This window comes from Aphanomyces invadans (genome assembly GCF_000520115.1).
Source record: "Aphanomyces invadans strain NJM9701 unplaced genomic scaffold supercont1.8, whole genome shotgun sequence".
Taxonomy (NCBI): domain Eukaryota; phylum Oomycota; class Saprolegniomycetes; order Saprolegniales; family Verrucalvaceae; genus Aphanomyces; species Aphanomyces invadans.
This window is the reverse complement of record NW_008580153.1, coordinates 576,479-589,974: the sequence shown is the minus strand read 5'-3', so window position 1 is coordinate 589,974 and position 13,496 is coordinate 576,479. Positions and strand designations below refer to the sequence as shown.

Here is a 13,496-nt window from a genome sequence, read left to right as displayed (position 1 = left end):
ATTGAAATTCAATATATTCAATATAAATATAGTCATATGCGCGCTGAAACATCAGCAACGAGATTTTCCGAGCACACCGATGGAAGGACACCCAATGTGGTCAAGGTCTTCCTGCCAAGTCATGCCACATTCGTTTGACAGCACAAAGATGCACGTGGTTGCGCCTGTTGCTTCGGGCGTGGTAAAGAAGTGTCTGGCGCGATCGCGATGATACGCTGCTCGAAGACGTTTGGATGAGGAATGGAACTCTCTGTGACCGTGCAAGATTACCTTGGCAGATACACTTGGGTGAAAGAATGTAGTGCAATCATTCGTCCGAGCAATCCACTCGCCTCGAGCGCAAGCAGCGGGCGGTGCGCGACTACCAGCTGATCCCTGCGGCATGGGTGGTGCAGAACTTTGACGATGATGTAAGGTTCCAAGGAGCTCGTGGTCGCCACGACACCGCGAGAATTGGATGCCCGATGGCGCAGAGCATGAAAATGGCTTGTACGCGCTGGAATCTCGACTTCGACCCAAGGATCCAGCGCATGATCACGGTCGGAGTGCCAAATGCGCTGCTGCTCGCATGCGTCCACGTGCCGCGGCCTCGCTCGGATACGCTAGGTAGAGGCCATCTGCACATTTCGATTGCATGTGGGAAGATTTCTTGCTTTCGTCGATCGCCTCGAACGCGTGCATCCACCCACCGAAAACTATTCTGAATGAACATGAACATGCCTTTGCTATCGTCTGTGCCATGCTTTCGATTCTCGCGAAGACGAGCCTCCCTTGCCATCATCACGTAGGAGTGCCCCTGCGACCAATACAAACGTTCCACCAGTGCTTCAAGCCCACGACAACCGGACTGCACCATGCAGTCATTGCCAACCCTTGGCGACTTCTCTAGGCGCTGCTGCTCGAACGTTGTACGAGATATCACGACAGTTGATGGAACGAGCGGCTCGGTGGTGTGGGCAGCATGTGCCGCTTCGCTCGCCGTCGACACTACGACGATAGGAATTCAAACACCCCTAGGGATCGTTTGGGTCGTTTCCCGATAACTCTACAATTACTTTTTCAACTGCTTGACAATTTTCTGACGTCGACCTGTGGACAGCTTTGGCGCTCCGGCGAACGGCGTGAGCATGTTGTGCGCCGTGCTGTCGTCGTCACCACCCGAGTTGAACGATCCGTTGGCAGGATGGAGCGTTGTTCCGTTGCTCAGCAACGTGCTATGATTGCTCGACAACGTTGTGGAGTGGTTGACAGGGGGGTACGTGCCGTTGCCAGAGTGACTGCGAGGGGCCAGCGGTTTCTCGTCGGTCTTTTGGAAGCGCAAGTGGATGGGTTTCGGCAGCGTCTTGAGCATTTCCATCACGTCGTTGAAAGTCATGCCACTCGAATGACACGACGAGCTGTTGATATATCGCAACTGGTCGCCCACGACAGTGCTCGGGAGATGCGCCGCGCACCCGACCCCCGTGACGCGCGTAATGTACGGGTACTCGGACTTGTCGTCGGCGGCGTGCAACGACAAGCCAAGGGACCCGTCCGTCCACGACAAGTCATATTGGTTGCCTGGCGTTTGGATTGAGTTGGCGCTAGCCGAACGCATGACAGGGGCACCAGTCGACGCAGACAACCGGGTGGTCTGTGTCTGGATACCAGGAGCGTTCGAGACCGAATCCCTTCCAACGATCGAGTCTTTCTTGAAGCGAAGGGTCACAGGTCGCGGCACCTTGCGCAAGTACGTCACGATGCGGCTGTAGTCCATTTGGGTGACGTCAATGTCGTTGATATGGGTCATTTCGTCACCGACACAATCCTCTGGGAGATGTGCCGCAGCCCCCGTGTGGTTGGATCGTTTAATAAAGGCCCCTGTGGCGTGCGGGATCGCATCGATGGTTAGCCCCAGGGGGCCATCGGCACCCCACACGACCGAGTACGTTGAGGCAGGCGCTGGTGGCACGTCAATGTCCACTTCCTCTCCGTTCGTTTGCTGGAGCCACTTGGACGAAGGAGGAGGGGAGCTGCGGACGCTGGACGTCACCGCCGATTGATTCGATCGGACACAGTCAGTCGGTGCAGGAGGAGGGGGGGGCGCGACAACGGGGACTTCAGGAGCCGGCGAGGGCAGATTTCGCATGGGTCGGTCCGCTCGCGACCGTTCCGGCTTGTCACCACGGCTGGAGTGCACGTGGTTGGACTTTTGGGCCGATCGGAACTCGAGGAAGATTGGTTTTGGCAACGACTTCATCATTTCGACGATGGTTTCGAACCCAAGGGACGCCACACTCTGGCTGTTGACAGCGAGCAAAAAGTCGCCGACCTGGGCGTTTTCAATGCCGGGGGACTCGCCCTTGCCCGTCACACGCTTGATCACGGGGAGCTCGCCGGCGGCAAGACCCGGAATGATCGTGAGACCGAGTGGACCGACCGTCCAGTTGACTGTGTACACGGCTCCGGGAGTTGGCGAAAGTACAGGTGGAACGGAAGGGACTCCGACGTTTTTGGAACTGGGCACTCGAACGACTTCGCGCGACACTTGGACCCCGCCGGGTGCAGGAACGGCGTCGGGACCGCCCGAGCTGCTGCCGTGATTCCCACCAACTCCACGAAATGTAAGCGTAGCCGGGAGCTGCACCTTTTTCAGAACCGACATGGTGAGTGCACACCCCAGTTGGACCGTGTCGATGTTGTTGATGGCGCACAGTACGTCCCCGATTGCAATGTTCTCCTTGAGTGCGACCGACCCCGGCTTGCGTGTGAGGCGATGCACAATTGGTAGGGCCTCAGGCGATCCATCGTCCTTTAATGTGAGACCGAGCGGCCCGTTGCCCCACCGCACCGAGTATTCTTTGACGGGGTTGTTCAAGGGCTTTGTCGTGCTGAACTTGAGAATTAAGTGGCTGCCGTGGGTCATCTGCAGCATCTCTTGAATCATGCCGTCGTCGGTGGCGAGGCCCGCAACGTGCTGTCCATTGAGAGACATGAGGAGGTCCCCGACTTCGACGTGGGAGAACGACTCGTCCGCATCGACTTCGATCACCTTGTTCCAACTTCCGTCCACGTCGTTGCGGCCAAATTTGAGCTGAGGTAAGAACTCGAGCTTCCACACGACAATTTTCAACGATAGGAAGGCGGCGCACTTGTTGTTCCACGCTGGGGGAGGGCCCACTGCCGCCGCGTCGGCATGGAAAATTCGCGACGACGCTCCGTTTTCCAGCACTGGTGCAGCGTCCACAACGATGTTGCGGGTCGACGACGTCAAGTTGTCCCGCGAGTTCGTGAGAGGCATGCTGGTCGGCGCCGATACCTCGGGTTGCAGCTGCTGCTGTGGTGCAGGAGCAGTATCTCTCGACAAATTGGATCGCGACGACGGAGCTGGCCGTGAGATTTCCTGACCGAGAGTTTGTCGAGACGAATTGCTGCGGGAAAGACTTCCTTGGGGAAGGTCCCCGCCCCTGCTGCTCCCGTTGCTCGGCTGCTGCGTCTCTTCGGCGATCGACGTGATTTGACGTGACTGCAACAAACTTTCCCTCGTGATGCTGTTTTTTCGCGATCGACTGCTCGACCCGGCCATGAACATGTGACCCATTTCTTTTTGCAGTCGGTTCTTCACCTCCATGGCAATGCGGTTCATGTCGGCGTCTGTCCAGTTTGCATTTGCTTGTGCCATCTGCGCCTCGATCGCTTGCGCGATGCGATTCTCCTCTTGCTTCTTGAGCCGTCGGATGACCTTCTCCATCTTCTCCTCAATGCGGCGATCCATATCCGAGTCTACTCGAATTCGGGAGCTACTACCACTGCTCTCCTTCTTCTTCATCGCTGCGCCACCCTTGCCGTTAGCGGTCGAGGATGCTTTGCCTTTTGACACAGGCGGCGGAGGCCGAATGTCTTCGTCACTGGAGTCCCCGGACTCGTCGTCGTACGATTCGTCGCTCGAATCGTCTTCCGCTACAGAAACACCGTGTTATCGCCTCGTGTCGCCCGAAGAATTTGGCACACGTGAACGTACAATCACTGTCATTAAACTTGGAGCACCGAAGGTTGCGACATTGCAACCGATGCGATGAGGCGTGGAGCATGTTGCATTCCTAAGGCATCCCAGGTCAACGTCGAAGTCGGTGTGTCAAGGAGAGCGTCGGAGTCGTTGACATACCCGCGAGCAGTAAAACACTTGGTCGCAACCGCTCATGCACGGGATTTGTGCGCCGGGTTTTCCGCAGTTCCCACAAGGCTCACTCATCAGCAGTGCCTTCATGAGCATGTCGTCGTCGTCATCATCGTCATAACCTCCTCGATGGCGTGAGGACATGGCGGCGGTGAGTGAGTCGTCGGCGGTGGTCGGTAATCGGACTGGGCTTGTGAAGGGGGCTTGCTGTTTCTACACAATAGTTTGTATTGGACTGGCCATTTGGCGATGGGGGTATTTGATTGGTTAAAATTCCGTATTTCAGGTCCCCCACTGATATCCTAGCAGAATAACGCCACCAAGCCCTTCCATGCGCACGCATCGTTCCTAACACATGCGCAGCACATCACACATCAAACAAGCGGAAGGGAAGTTCTGAACGTCCGTATACCGTCGTGGAGCCGCTGGTGCGTGATAAGCTGTCGAAGACACCCCTCGACCGAACAGTGAATTCCACGAACAGTTCATTCGGATTGGCTAAAATTCCTGTGTTTCTCCCACTGTCGAGTAATGTGTGCAACGCATGCAGAGGCTGTTGAGAGTGCACGTGCCAAAGTTGGGGCGACTCCGGGGGGGAGGATGCCCATGGCGTCGACCAGGGGGCTTCGATGGACAAGGCTGCATTCGATCGTCCGCATTCGAGGGGACGGTATGCTACATGGAGGGGACACTTGTTTGGCGGCAGCGTCGTCAGATAACAATTCTCAGACTCACCATGCGCTTGGCATTGGTGCACAAGGGTGGCGTCCATGGCGGGAACGAATCGCCAAAAGTACGTGATGCGAGCAGCGGAAGGGGGTTGGAGGGTGGCTCCATTTGCCCACTGTCGTTCTTACTCTGGCCGTCGTTTGTGTACATTCCCAAAGACGGCCATGGCGTGCCAGTTGTAACAACAGAGCAGAGTAGGGTCGTGAGTAACCCTGGCGTGTACACAGACTCTCACGGCGATTCAGTGAACCAGTGCGAGGGTTGGGAGCGACGTGTTGTGTGCTGCATGGCGCGCAAGCGACTTGCTCGCCCAGATCGTTTTCCGTCATGATACAAACCTTGGCGGCCGGCGATGTTCGCAAATCAAGAACGATTCTCTCACTTGTGCGCCGAGAACGCGCTCTTTTGTGCCGCTGAACAGAGGAGATCAGGCGAGTGTCGGAGCTGCCCCATACATGAAATCCACCCACAATGGACTTGCATCGTCTCTCCGGCACCCCAACGAAGGGGATTCGTTGCGGTGGTCGGGTTCTCCCAGGCGATGCCTTGCCTGCGTGCTTGAAGTTGCAGGCTCCATCCAAACCTGGGCGTTTTATCCGGATCATCCGGAAACCCAAGATACACTTGTCGGTGGTGAACGCTGTTGGATGGATCCGTCGAGTGCATCCGCCACGATGGAATCGCTGACGGGGCACACGGTCGTGATCACGGGAGGAGCATCCGGTATTGGACTGGCGCTGGCCATTCGCTTCCTGCAAAGCGGGAACACTGTCATCCTTGTTGGCCGGCGACTTGCGAAGCTCCAGGAAGCGAAAGCCGCCCACCCCGGGTTCCACATTGTGGTCGGGGACGTCGGGACACCTCAAGGACGTGAAGCGCTGTTCTTGCTCTTGACCCAGGAACATCCTTCTATTGACGTATTTGTGAACAATGCTGGCATTCAGCGGGCTATGGACATCACGCAAGGTGTGACCCCCGACTGGGCTACAATCGAGAGCGAGATTAACATCAACTACACTGGTGTTATTCACACGACGCTGCTGTGGACCCCTTTCTTCCTCAAGAAACCATTTGCCGCGTTTGTGAACGTCACGAGTGGACTGTCATTCGCCCCCCTGGCCACGGTCCCTGTGTATTCGAGCACGAAAGCCGCCTTGCACTCTTATACGTGGTCCTTGCGCTACCAGCTCGCCAAGACGCCGATCAAAGTTATCGAAGTTATTCCCCCCGCCGTCGACACGGACCTGCAAGCACCTGGCTTGCATACGTTCGGTGTGAACGTCGATGAGTTTGCCGACTCGATCTACACCCGTTTGGAGGCAGGCGAGGTAGAGATTGGATATGGCATTGCCGAACACAGCCGTACGGCGTTTCGTCAGGCTTTTGGTGAAGGATTTGAGTTCCTCAACGCCAACTATAAGTCGTAGCTTGTGGTAGTATTGAATGGAAGTTCCAGGCTGCTCAAGAAAAACTCGACGCGTCGGCTCGGTGGCGCAATACAGTCCCTCCCTTCCCGGTTTCCATGGTCAATACGGGCAACTCCCCTTGTTCTCTTTCCAGACGAAAGCTGTGGCCTATGCATGACGATATCCCCATACTCACGACTTCTATCCATGAAGTCATCCCCGCAGACTAAAGTCCCGCGTGCTTCGGCAAAGCGTCATCGACAATTCTCGTCGACCGCTCGCGTCGGCACATCAAGTCCAAAGGTGGACAATATTCTATCCGGATAATACGACATCGTATCTTAATATGCGGACGTGAGATTTCCCGCGAAATTGTCGACGGGAGGATGCCAGGAAGTCCGCCATCGATGCTGATGCTCGTTCGCGCAGCCTTAAGCTTCTACAACGCAAGGAGGCACCCGCGCGTATTTCCTCAAGAATGCTTCGAGAAACACGTTGTTGGTAGGTGTATGCTCACTCAGTGATCTGATGATCTCATGCTTCCCCAGCGGATATCGAGACATACGTGTTGAGGCGGAAGCACCTCGGGCAACATAAATGTGCTCAGCGCCTTCATGAAGTATACACGTACAACGGACATAATTTTCCCCCACGTCGTGCGTAGGTTGTCGAGTATGGTATTGGTGAATGCTTCGAGCACGAATGCGTCCAGCAAGTTGCCCATATCGTGCAAGACGCTTCGTCGAGTATGATCTTGGAGATGCTGACATTCGACTTTGTGGAGACGGATTCAAGTTCGTACTTGGCACACTCAATGACCAACAACACAGTCATCCTAGGAAGCAATGCGTCCATCACGAACAGCCATGAGCTCCTGTTGGCGTTCCTCCGCACGATGGAGCTTGTCTTGGAAACAGTGCGTTCAGGACAATTTGAAGGAACACGGGAAATTGTATTCCTATAACTCGTGTCCATGCGTAGCTCCCTCAGCTACCTCCAGCCGTTGCTTTCGACGTGAAGATGACCTTCCACCCAGGTTTTCCATTACCAACCCTGCTCGAAGTTCACCGCTCGTTCTCCAGACAAGCTGCCATATGCCACATGGCGACCTCCATATTGCGCGAAAACGACGTCGAACACCCCTGCAATCGCACTCGATGAGGTCGATCGCATTGACATTGGCACGTTAAAGTCGAGTACGTACGGCAACTGTCGCGTGTCACTGCAGACACGTCGCCAAATTTGCTGGACGACCTTTTCCAACCACGTAGCAATTCCACCACGCTTCCAACAAGTAACTCACTGCTAGTTTGCTCCGATACAATAAGCGTTTCCGTGTTCAGACGAAAGAGTCATGGCTAGCCAAGGTCAAAGCCGTCGTCATGGAATCGACAAACCCAACGCTCAAGCACGTCAAGAAGCGTCTGCCTGCGCTGCGCCATGACATAGCGCAGTGGTGCTTCCTTCAACTTGTTGACGAACACGTTCTCGAACGCCAGGGGCGAAGCCATCGGTAATGAAATACCGGCGAAATCGCCGCTCATCTCCTCGACAGGTATCGAATGCGACCTGCAATGCACGCAAGCCCCCCTGGCGCCTCTCCCAGGGAAGGATCTAGCCCGCACAACGAGTCTGACGTCGAAACGTTGACGCTGGCGGGAGCGCTGCTGACAGGGCAACCTGAGTGCAGTATTGTCCAGTACGGCGCAGACATCGTGGCATTTGCGCAGGATGCTATGCCAAGGACAGGAGTTTGTGATGGACTACGGCAGTGAAAACTTAACCGACGGATGATGCGCCATTGTGACGGTTGGCTGAAGATTTTTCAGGACGATTTCAGTATGCTAATACAAATATTGAGTACATCGCAGAGTGTGACGATCTTGAACAATCCGTTGCAACTGTTGCCACAACGATGACAGCTCGTTTCGTGGCATTGTGCGACTCGACACGAAGATGGCATTTGGGACCCCCGAGGAAGGATTACGCGCAAGCGCCGAGTGCCCAGTGTATGCCCACCCAGCGTTTTGGGCGGGGCTGCCAGACACAACGTTCCCTTCGTATGGCACTCCTGCATCGGTGGCCGCGGATTTGATTAAAGACGACCTCTCCCTCGACTGCAACCCCAAAATGAACGTATGGTGCTGCTTTTGGGTGTCGTCGCTGAGTGCGGTCTTTGTTGTAGCTGGCGTCCTTTGTGACGACGTTTATGGAAGCAGAAGCCGAAGCGATCTTGTTTGAAGGAATGCGGAAGAATTTTATCGATTTGGACCAGTACCCGCAATCGGCAGACATCCACAAGCGATGCGTTGCGATGCTGGCGGACCTGTACCATGCCCCTGGAGACCCCGTGGGGACCAGCTGCGTCGGATCGTCGGAAGCCATCATGCTGGCTGGACTGGCCATGAAACGCAAATGGCAGCACCGACGAAAAGCCAAGGGCCTGCCCACCAGCAAGCCCAACATGGTCATGGGGGCGAATGTGCAAGTATGTTGGCACAAAATGTGCCAATACTTTGACGTGGAGGGCCGTGAAGGTATGTTGGTGTCGCCCTCAGTCCGATACCATGTCTAAAACTCAACTGTCCAGCCGATGTCTCGCCGGATTGCCTCGTGCTGACCCCCGCACGGGCCAAGCCGCTCATTGACGAAAACACGATTGGCGTGTGTGTTGTTCTGGGCAGCACATTCAACGGCGAATTTGAAGACGTGCAAGGTGTGCACGATCTGTTGATCCAGCTCAACTTGGAGCATGGCTGGGACGTGGGCATTCACGTGGACGCAGCGAGCGGGGGGTTCATTGCGCCGTTTTTGAACCCCGACCTCATGTGGGACTTTCGATTGCCCCTTGTCAAGTCGATCAATGTTAGTGGCCACAAATTTGGTCTGGTGTATGCCGGAATTGGGTGGGCACTGTGGCGAGAAACCAGCGACTTGCCCGAGGACCTGGTATTCCACGTCAATTACTTGGGGGGCGACCAAGCAGCGTTCACACTCAACTTTTCAAAAGGCGCTGGCACGATCCTTGCTCAATATTACAATTTCATTCGCATGGGGCGCCAAGGGTACCGGCTCATTATGGATGCCGGCATGAGCACGGCCGAATACTTGCGATGCCGCTTGCGCGAAACCGGTGCGACCAACAGGGTGCTCGTCTGTGGCCATCAGGAATGGGCTCATTTGACACCTTCGTTGTAGGCCACTTTGACATCGTCGACAAAGCCCACATGCCCCTGGTCGCGTTTAAGTTGAAAAAGTCGGACAAGTACACGTGCTTTGACATTCAAGATAAAGTGCGGTCCCGAGGGTGGATTCTCCCGGCGTACACGTGCCCTCGTGGAGCCGAGTCGCTCGTGATCATGCGTGTCGTGGTGAAGCAAAACTTTACTCGCCCCATGGCCGACATGCTTGTCCAAGACATCACTCGCGCGATTCACTTTCTCGAGTCCCCTCGCGTCCAGCGATCTAAAGTTGTCCCCACCACAAAACACGACTCGAAGCTTGCCCTAGCGATAGGCCACAGCACCAAGCACCGCAAGTCTGGCCTCCGCACACATGGCGTGTGCTGATTGGCATTGGAAACCGACATATTTCATATACCGCGGTAGTGTAACTGGCGTGTAACGATGAATCGCTCGACCCGAACGGTTTCGTGGCGTCGTTGGTGATGTCGACGCAGTCCCCGCGGCCATTCGTGTCCCTTAGGGGTGGCTCAGCACGCACTATTACAATTCCGTCGCCAAGTCATCACCGCACTGTTCCCTCGCTGGCACGGACTGTCCGCTTCGCAGTTGATGTGGCTAAAGGAAAGCGCACACGGCCACATCCTCGAGATTTCGACACGCTTTCCCTCGACCAGGTGCAACGTGCTTGCAAATTGGAATGCGACCGAGGGACGGCGCACTGAACACTACTCTGCAGGACAATGGGCTCCAGAGCGAGCCATGCGACGTCCCACCGTCTTTGGTGCGAACATATACCACGAAACCCACGATTTCGTCCAAGCAACTTCAGCAGCTCTTGCGGTGGGCCAACAGTCTCAAGGCGTGGCCGGAAGAAGTGAGGATGACCCCTGCACACGACGGCTCGAGTCATGCATGTCTTCTGTGTCTCATGTAGATTACCGCCAGCAAGATGCCAAAGCAAATGCAAAACGGCGTGCTACTTTGCTATCTCGTCCACGTGCTCGTGCCAGACTTTAGCTTGATCAAGGTCAACCCAAAGGCCAAGTCGTTTCGAGCTGCCCAGCTCAACTTGGAAGCCATCCTGCAATGCTTGAGCCGGTAAAAATGCCACAGATTGCTTGGACATTGAACGGCGTGCGTGTAGGTTTTCTACATGTACTCGCAATCTCCTCACGCCCGAGGCCATGTGGGCCGGCGACCGCACAGCATTGGCGGTGTTCTTGCAAGAGCTCCTGCACAAAGTCGCCGTCCGACGCGTTCCCGTCCAAGCCATCCGATTGTGGGCGCAAGGGACTCTGCAGAAGTATGGCATCGCTTGCGACGAAGCCACGTCGTGGAATGTCCTGGAAGACGCTGCGGTGGGCCTTTGGGACGCATTTCGGTGATGTTTTCATTCCGCGACACACGTGTTTACGTTTGGCGTGCAACAGAGACGGGGTTCGGCTGTGGTGCCTTCTACACTACTATGGGTACGACAATTCGCCGGCCCGGGAGCACTTGTTTCAGATGAGTCGCGTCCATGGCTATCCCAAGGTGTGCACGTGCGATGACACGATATTTTCAACGAGTCCGGCATGAACTGACGGTTCAATATGGATTGGAAGGAGCGAAACGAAGCCCAAGAGAACGGAGCGATCGTGTGCTCGGTGCTTCAGCACTTTGGCATTCCAGTGGTGTGGGATCTGTCCACCGCCTCGACCCACAAAAGCCACGCGTTTGTCCTGGTGCAATTGCACCATCTGTACGAATGGTGGGTGTGACGACTCTTCCAACAAACTCATCAACGCATAGCTTGCACGACAAGGTGACGCCGCTGACATCGAGCCCCGACCATCCTGTTTATGTCGTCCACGACGAATTCAACGGTGTTAGAGTTCATGGTAAGCGAACTCGTCCATGCATCCACTGATACCATGTGTCTGCTCAGGGATACATTTCGCCGACTCGAGTGATGTCGAGTACGCCGATCGCGACGACGTCGAGATGCGTCTGCAGTTTGCCGAGCAGCGACCCATGGGGAGGTCCGAGCTCGTGCCCCGACGACATGCCAGCGCTTCCCTCGTTGCTCCAGAGTCGACAGAATTATATGGTCCAGAGGATGCACCTCCAGGTCCTGCGAACTCGGCAGTGGAAAGCTTTCCATGGGATGAGTACGTCCGGCTCAAGAGAGCCATAGCCGCTGAAGAGTCAAGTCGAATGAACGACGAAGAAGTGTGGGGGGTGTCAAAAACCATCGAAAGCTGAAACATGAAGGAGCTATATCAAGACAGTGTATTTATGCCGATGGTACCGAGGACTTGCCAGTCGCGTTCAAATACGCTCGCTTGATCATGGGGGTCGTGGCAATGCACAACGGCAAGCGCACAGTCTCAAGGATTTCGTTGAGCAAGACAGCGATCGCAATGTTGCCGTACGTCGGATTGAGCTTCTCTGTGTCGATGTACTGGTCAAGACCGAGTGACTGGATCATGTGGATTGCATCTCCGCCACCAATGTACCCGGCTTCGAGAGCGTAGTAGATGCCAACACCACAACTGCCGTACAGGGTTACCCACCACACAACAAACGGCAAACCGTTTTCCTGCACCATGGCAAGGAAACCCTTCTTCTTCGCCTGCGCCTTCAACTTTTCCAGCTCGGCCTTCAGGTTGGCGTTTTCGGCCTCCAACTCTTTCTCACGTTGACTCGACGTGGAGAACGCATGCGAATGCGGAACCGCATACGGCACAACGAGGCGCGTGTGGAGCATGCTACCTCGTATCTGGGGAAGCACGAGCTTTGCAGCTGATGCTCCATGCTTGGCAGATCGACCGACCAACAACGACAGCATGATGCTTGTGGCTCCACGAACGACGTCGACTTCCGAGCTCGAAGAATGGCCAGGAGTAGATCCAATCATAACACACAAATGCTTGTAGTTTTAACCAATCCGATGCCAAAGAGACACCAGACCTTTTTGAGCGATCGCTCGAAATATATCGCAGATGGACTGCGACATCGTCGACAGTCCTGGCCCCTGCCTGCGTTGCAATGCACACTGCCGGGTCCAGACGCCGCAGGTCTTGTTGTCGGTCCAAGCAACGGAGTTGGCCGTTCCCGGACTCACTCTGCCATCGCCCGCGTCCCAGTTTGTCATTTGGCGGTGGCGCGTCGGAGCGACGTGGCGCGACAAAGTGGCGTTGCCGAATCTGGCGACGGGCATCATGTTCGAAGCATCGACGTAGTATAGGATCAAGGCCGTGAACTCGCCGACTGTGTGATAGTGTACTATCATCGATGCCAAACGATCTTGAACGTGGACGAGTGCTTTCAGGGGAATTGCAAGTGTGCATTGCCTTGCGAATCCTACTGGGACAGTGACTTTGCTGCGCTCACGCTTCGGTACGACGCCATCGATGTGCAGACACAGGTGCTGATGCGGAGATTCCAATGGAGGAAGTGCTCGTGGAAATACGGATCATGGACCAACATCATCCAGTTTTCGTCAACGACGCAACGGTGCCCGGCGTCACCAATGAAGTCGTTTGGGGTCTCGGCGTTTCGGGGCTTTAGGGTGTGACGTCGATTGCCCCCAAGGTGCTCGACCGACCCAGCGTCGGCGTACTGCGACGTAGCGTTCACGAGCACGGCGACTTGTCGAGTGATCCTGTATGCGGGCGACTTCCATGACGAGTCGGCCGTGTACAACGCGGGGGGCTTCGACTTGAATCGGACACTTCCTCTTGGGCGTCAAGATATTCCTTGTGACACCGGGGCTCGAAGTCGTGACCTTCAAGCAGTTGAGCCAACGAGGAAGAGAGTCCGACGTGTATCAGTTCAACACGTCCCTGGCCAACTTGACTACAGCTAGAACCCCAAATATTGAATCGTACGGACGGCCCAGTGACAAGCATGCTTGTTGTGTCGATGGGGGCGTGATCCACCGGCGCGCTACATGGCTTTTGACGGTGGGCAAGTACAACGTGCGGCAGACATTTCTGTATCGTCGCTGCGCGTTGGGAACGGCTACGAAGTGACGGG

General features: G+C 55.6%; 4 protein-coding genes across 6 annotated transcripts; 1 reads left to right on the top strand and 3 right to left on the bottom strand.

The window, feature by feature from the left end:
• Positions 1-43: 43 nt before the first annotated feature.
• H310_04911 (hypothetical protein) lies at positions 44-596 on the bottom strand. Its single transcript, XM_008869458.1, has one exon. The coding sequence runs from the start codon at positions 382-384 to the stop codon at positions 52-54; it is 333 nt and encodes a 110-aa protein (XP_008867680.1). The 5' UTR covers positions 385-596; the 3' UTR covers positions 44-51.
• A 298-nt stretch (positions 597-894) lies between these two features.
• Positions 895-4,370, bottom strand: H310_04910 (hypothetical protein). Its single transcript, XM_008869457.1, has 3 exons — positions 4,145-4,370; positions 4,001-4,079; positions 895-3,939 (listed from the first exon to the last, which is right to left on the bottom strand). Exons 1-3 carry the CDS (start codon positions 4,298-4,300, stop codon positions 1,052-1,054), a joined length of 3,123 nt encoding a protein of 1,040 aa, XP_008867679.1. The 5' UTR covers positions 4,301-4,370; the 3' UTR covers positions 895-1,051.
• A 2,281-nt stretch (positions 4,371-6,651) lies between these two features.
• Positions 6,652-11,720, top strand: H310_04909 (glutamate decarboxylase; the record flags this gene model as incomplete). 3 transcript variants are annotated; one of them, XM_008869455.1, is made up of 19 exons in its annotated part: positions 6,652-6,792; positions 6,840-6,910; positions 6,956-7,037; positions 7,131-7,207; positions 7,273-7,327; positions 7,374-7,585; positions 7,635-7,804; positions 7,847-7,990; positions 8,214-8,427; positions 8,477-8,828; positions 8,882-9,424; positions 9,490-9,851; positions 10,213-10,350; positions 10,411-10,574; positions 10,621-10,857; positions 10,907-11,009; positions 11,081-11,226; positions 11,268-11,356; positions 11,404-11,720. In XM_008869455.1, exons 1-19 carry the CDS (start codon positions 6,678-6,680, stop codon positions 11,718-11,720), a joined length of 3,591 nt encoding a protein of 1,196 aa, XP_008867677.1. In that variant the 5' UTR covers positions 6,652-6,677. The 3 variants fall into 3 exon arrangements, with proteins under 3 accessions (XP_008867677.1, XP_008867676.1, XP_008867678.1); XM_008869454.1 differs by having other exon boundaries at positions 6,956-7,085; XM_008869456.1 differs by having other exon boundaries at positions 6,840-7,085.
• H310_04908 (hypothetical protein) lies at positions 11,693-12,351 on the bottom strand. Its single transcript, XM_008869453.1, has one exon. It carries the CDS (start codon positions 12,304-12,306, stop codon positions 11,752-11,754), a length of 555 nt encoding a protein of 184 aa, XP_008867675.1. The 5' UTR covers positions 12,307-12,351; the 3' UTR covers positions 11,693-11,751.
• Between the last annotated feature and the right edge of the window lie 1,145 nt (positions 12,352-13,496).

Excerpts from the sequence above, each read along its gene's own strand:
- H310_04908 (XM_008869453.1), bottom strand. The coding sequence starts at position 12,306 with ATGCTGTCGTTGTTGGTCGGTCGATCTGCCAAGCATGGAGCATCAGCT.
- H310_04910 (XM_008869457.1), bottom strand. The coding sequence starts at position 4,300 with ATGTCCTCACGCCATCGAGGAGGTTATGACGATGATGACGACGACGAC. Across the intron at positions 4,080-4,144 it reads AAGTGTTTTACTGCTCGCGG|GAATGCAACATGCTCCACGC; the intron begins GTATGTCAACGA and ends GGGATGCCTTAG. Across the intron at positions 3,940-4,000 it reads CAAGTTTAATGACAGTGATT|CGGAAGACGATTCGAGCGAC; the intron begins GTACGTTCACGT and ends GTGTTTCTGTAG.
- H310_04911 (XM_008869458.1), bottom strand. The coding sequence starts at position 384 with ATGCCGCAGGGATCAGCTGGTAGTCGCGCACCGCCCGCTGCTTGCGCT.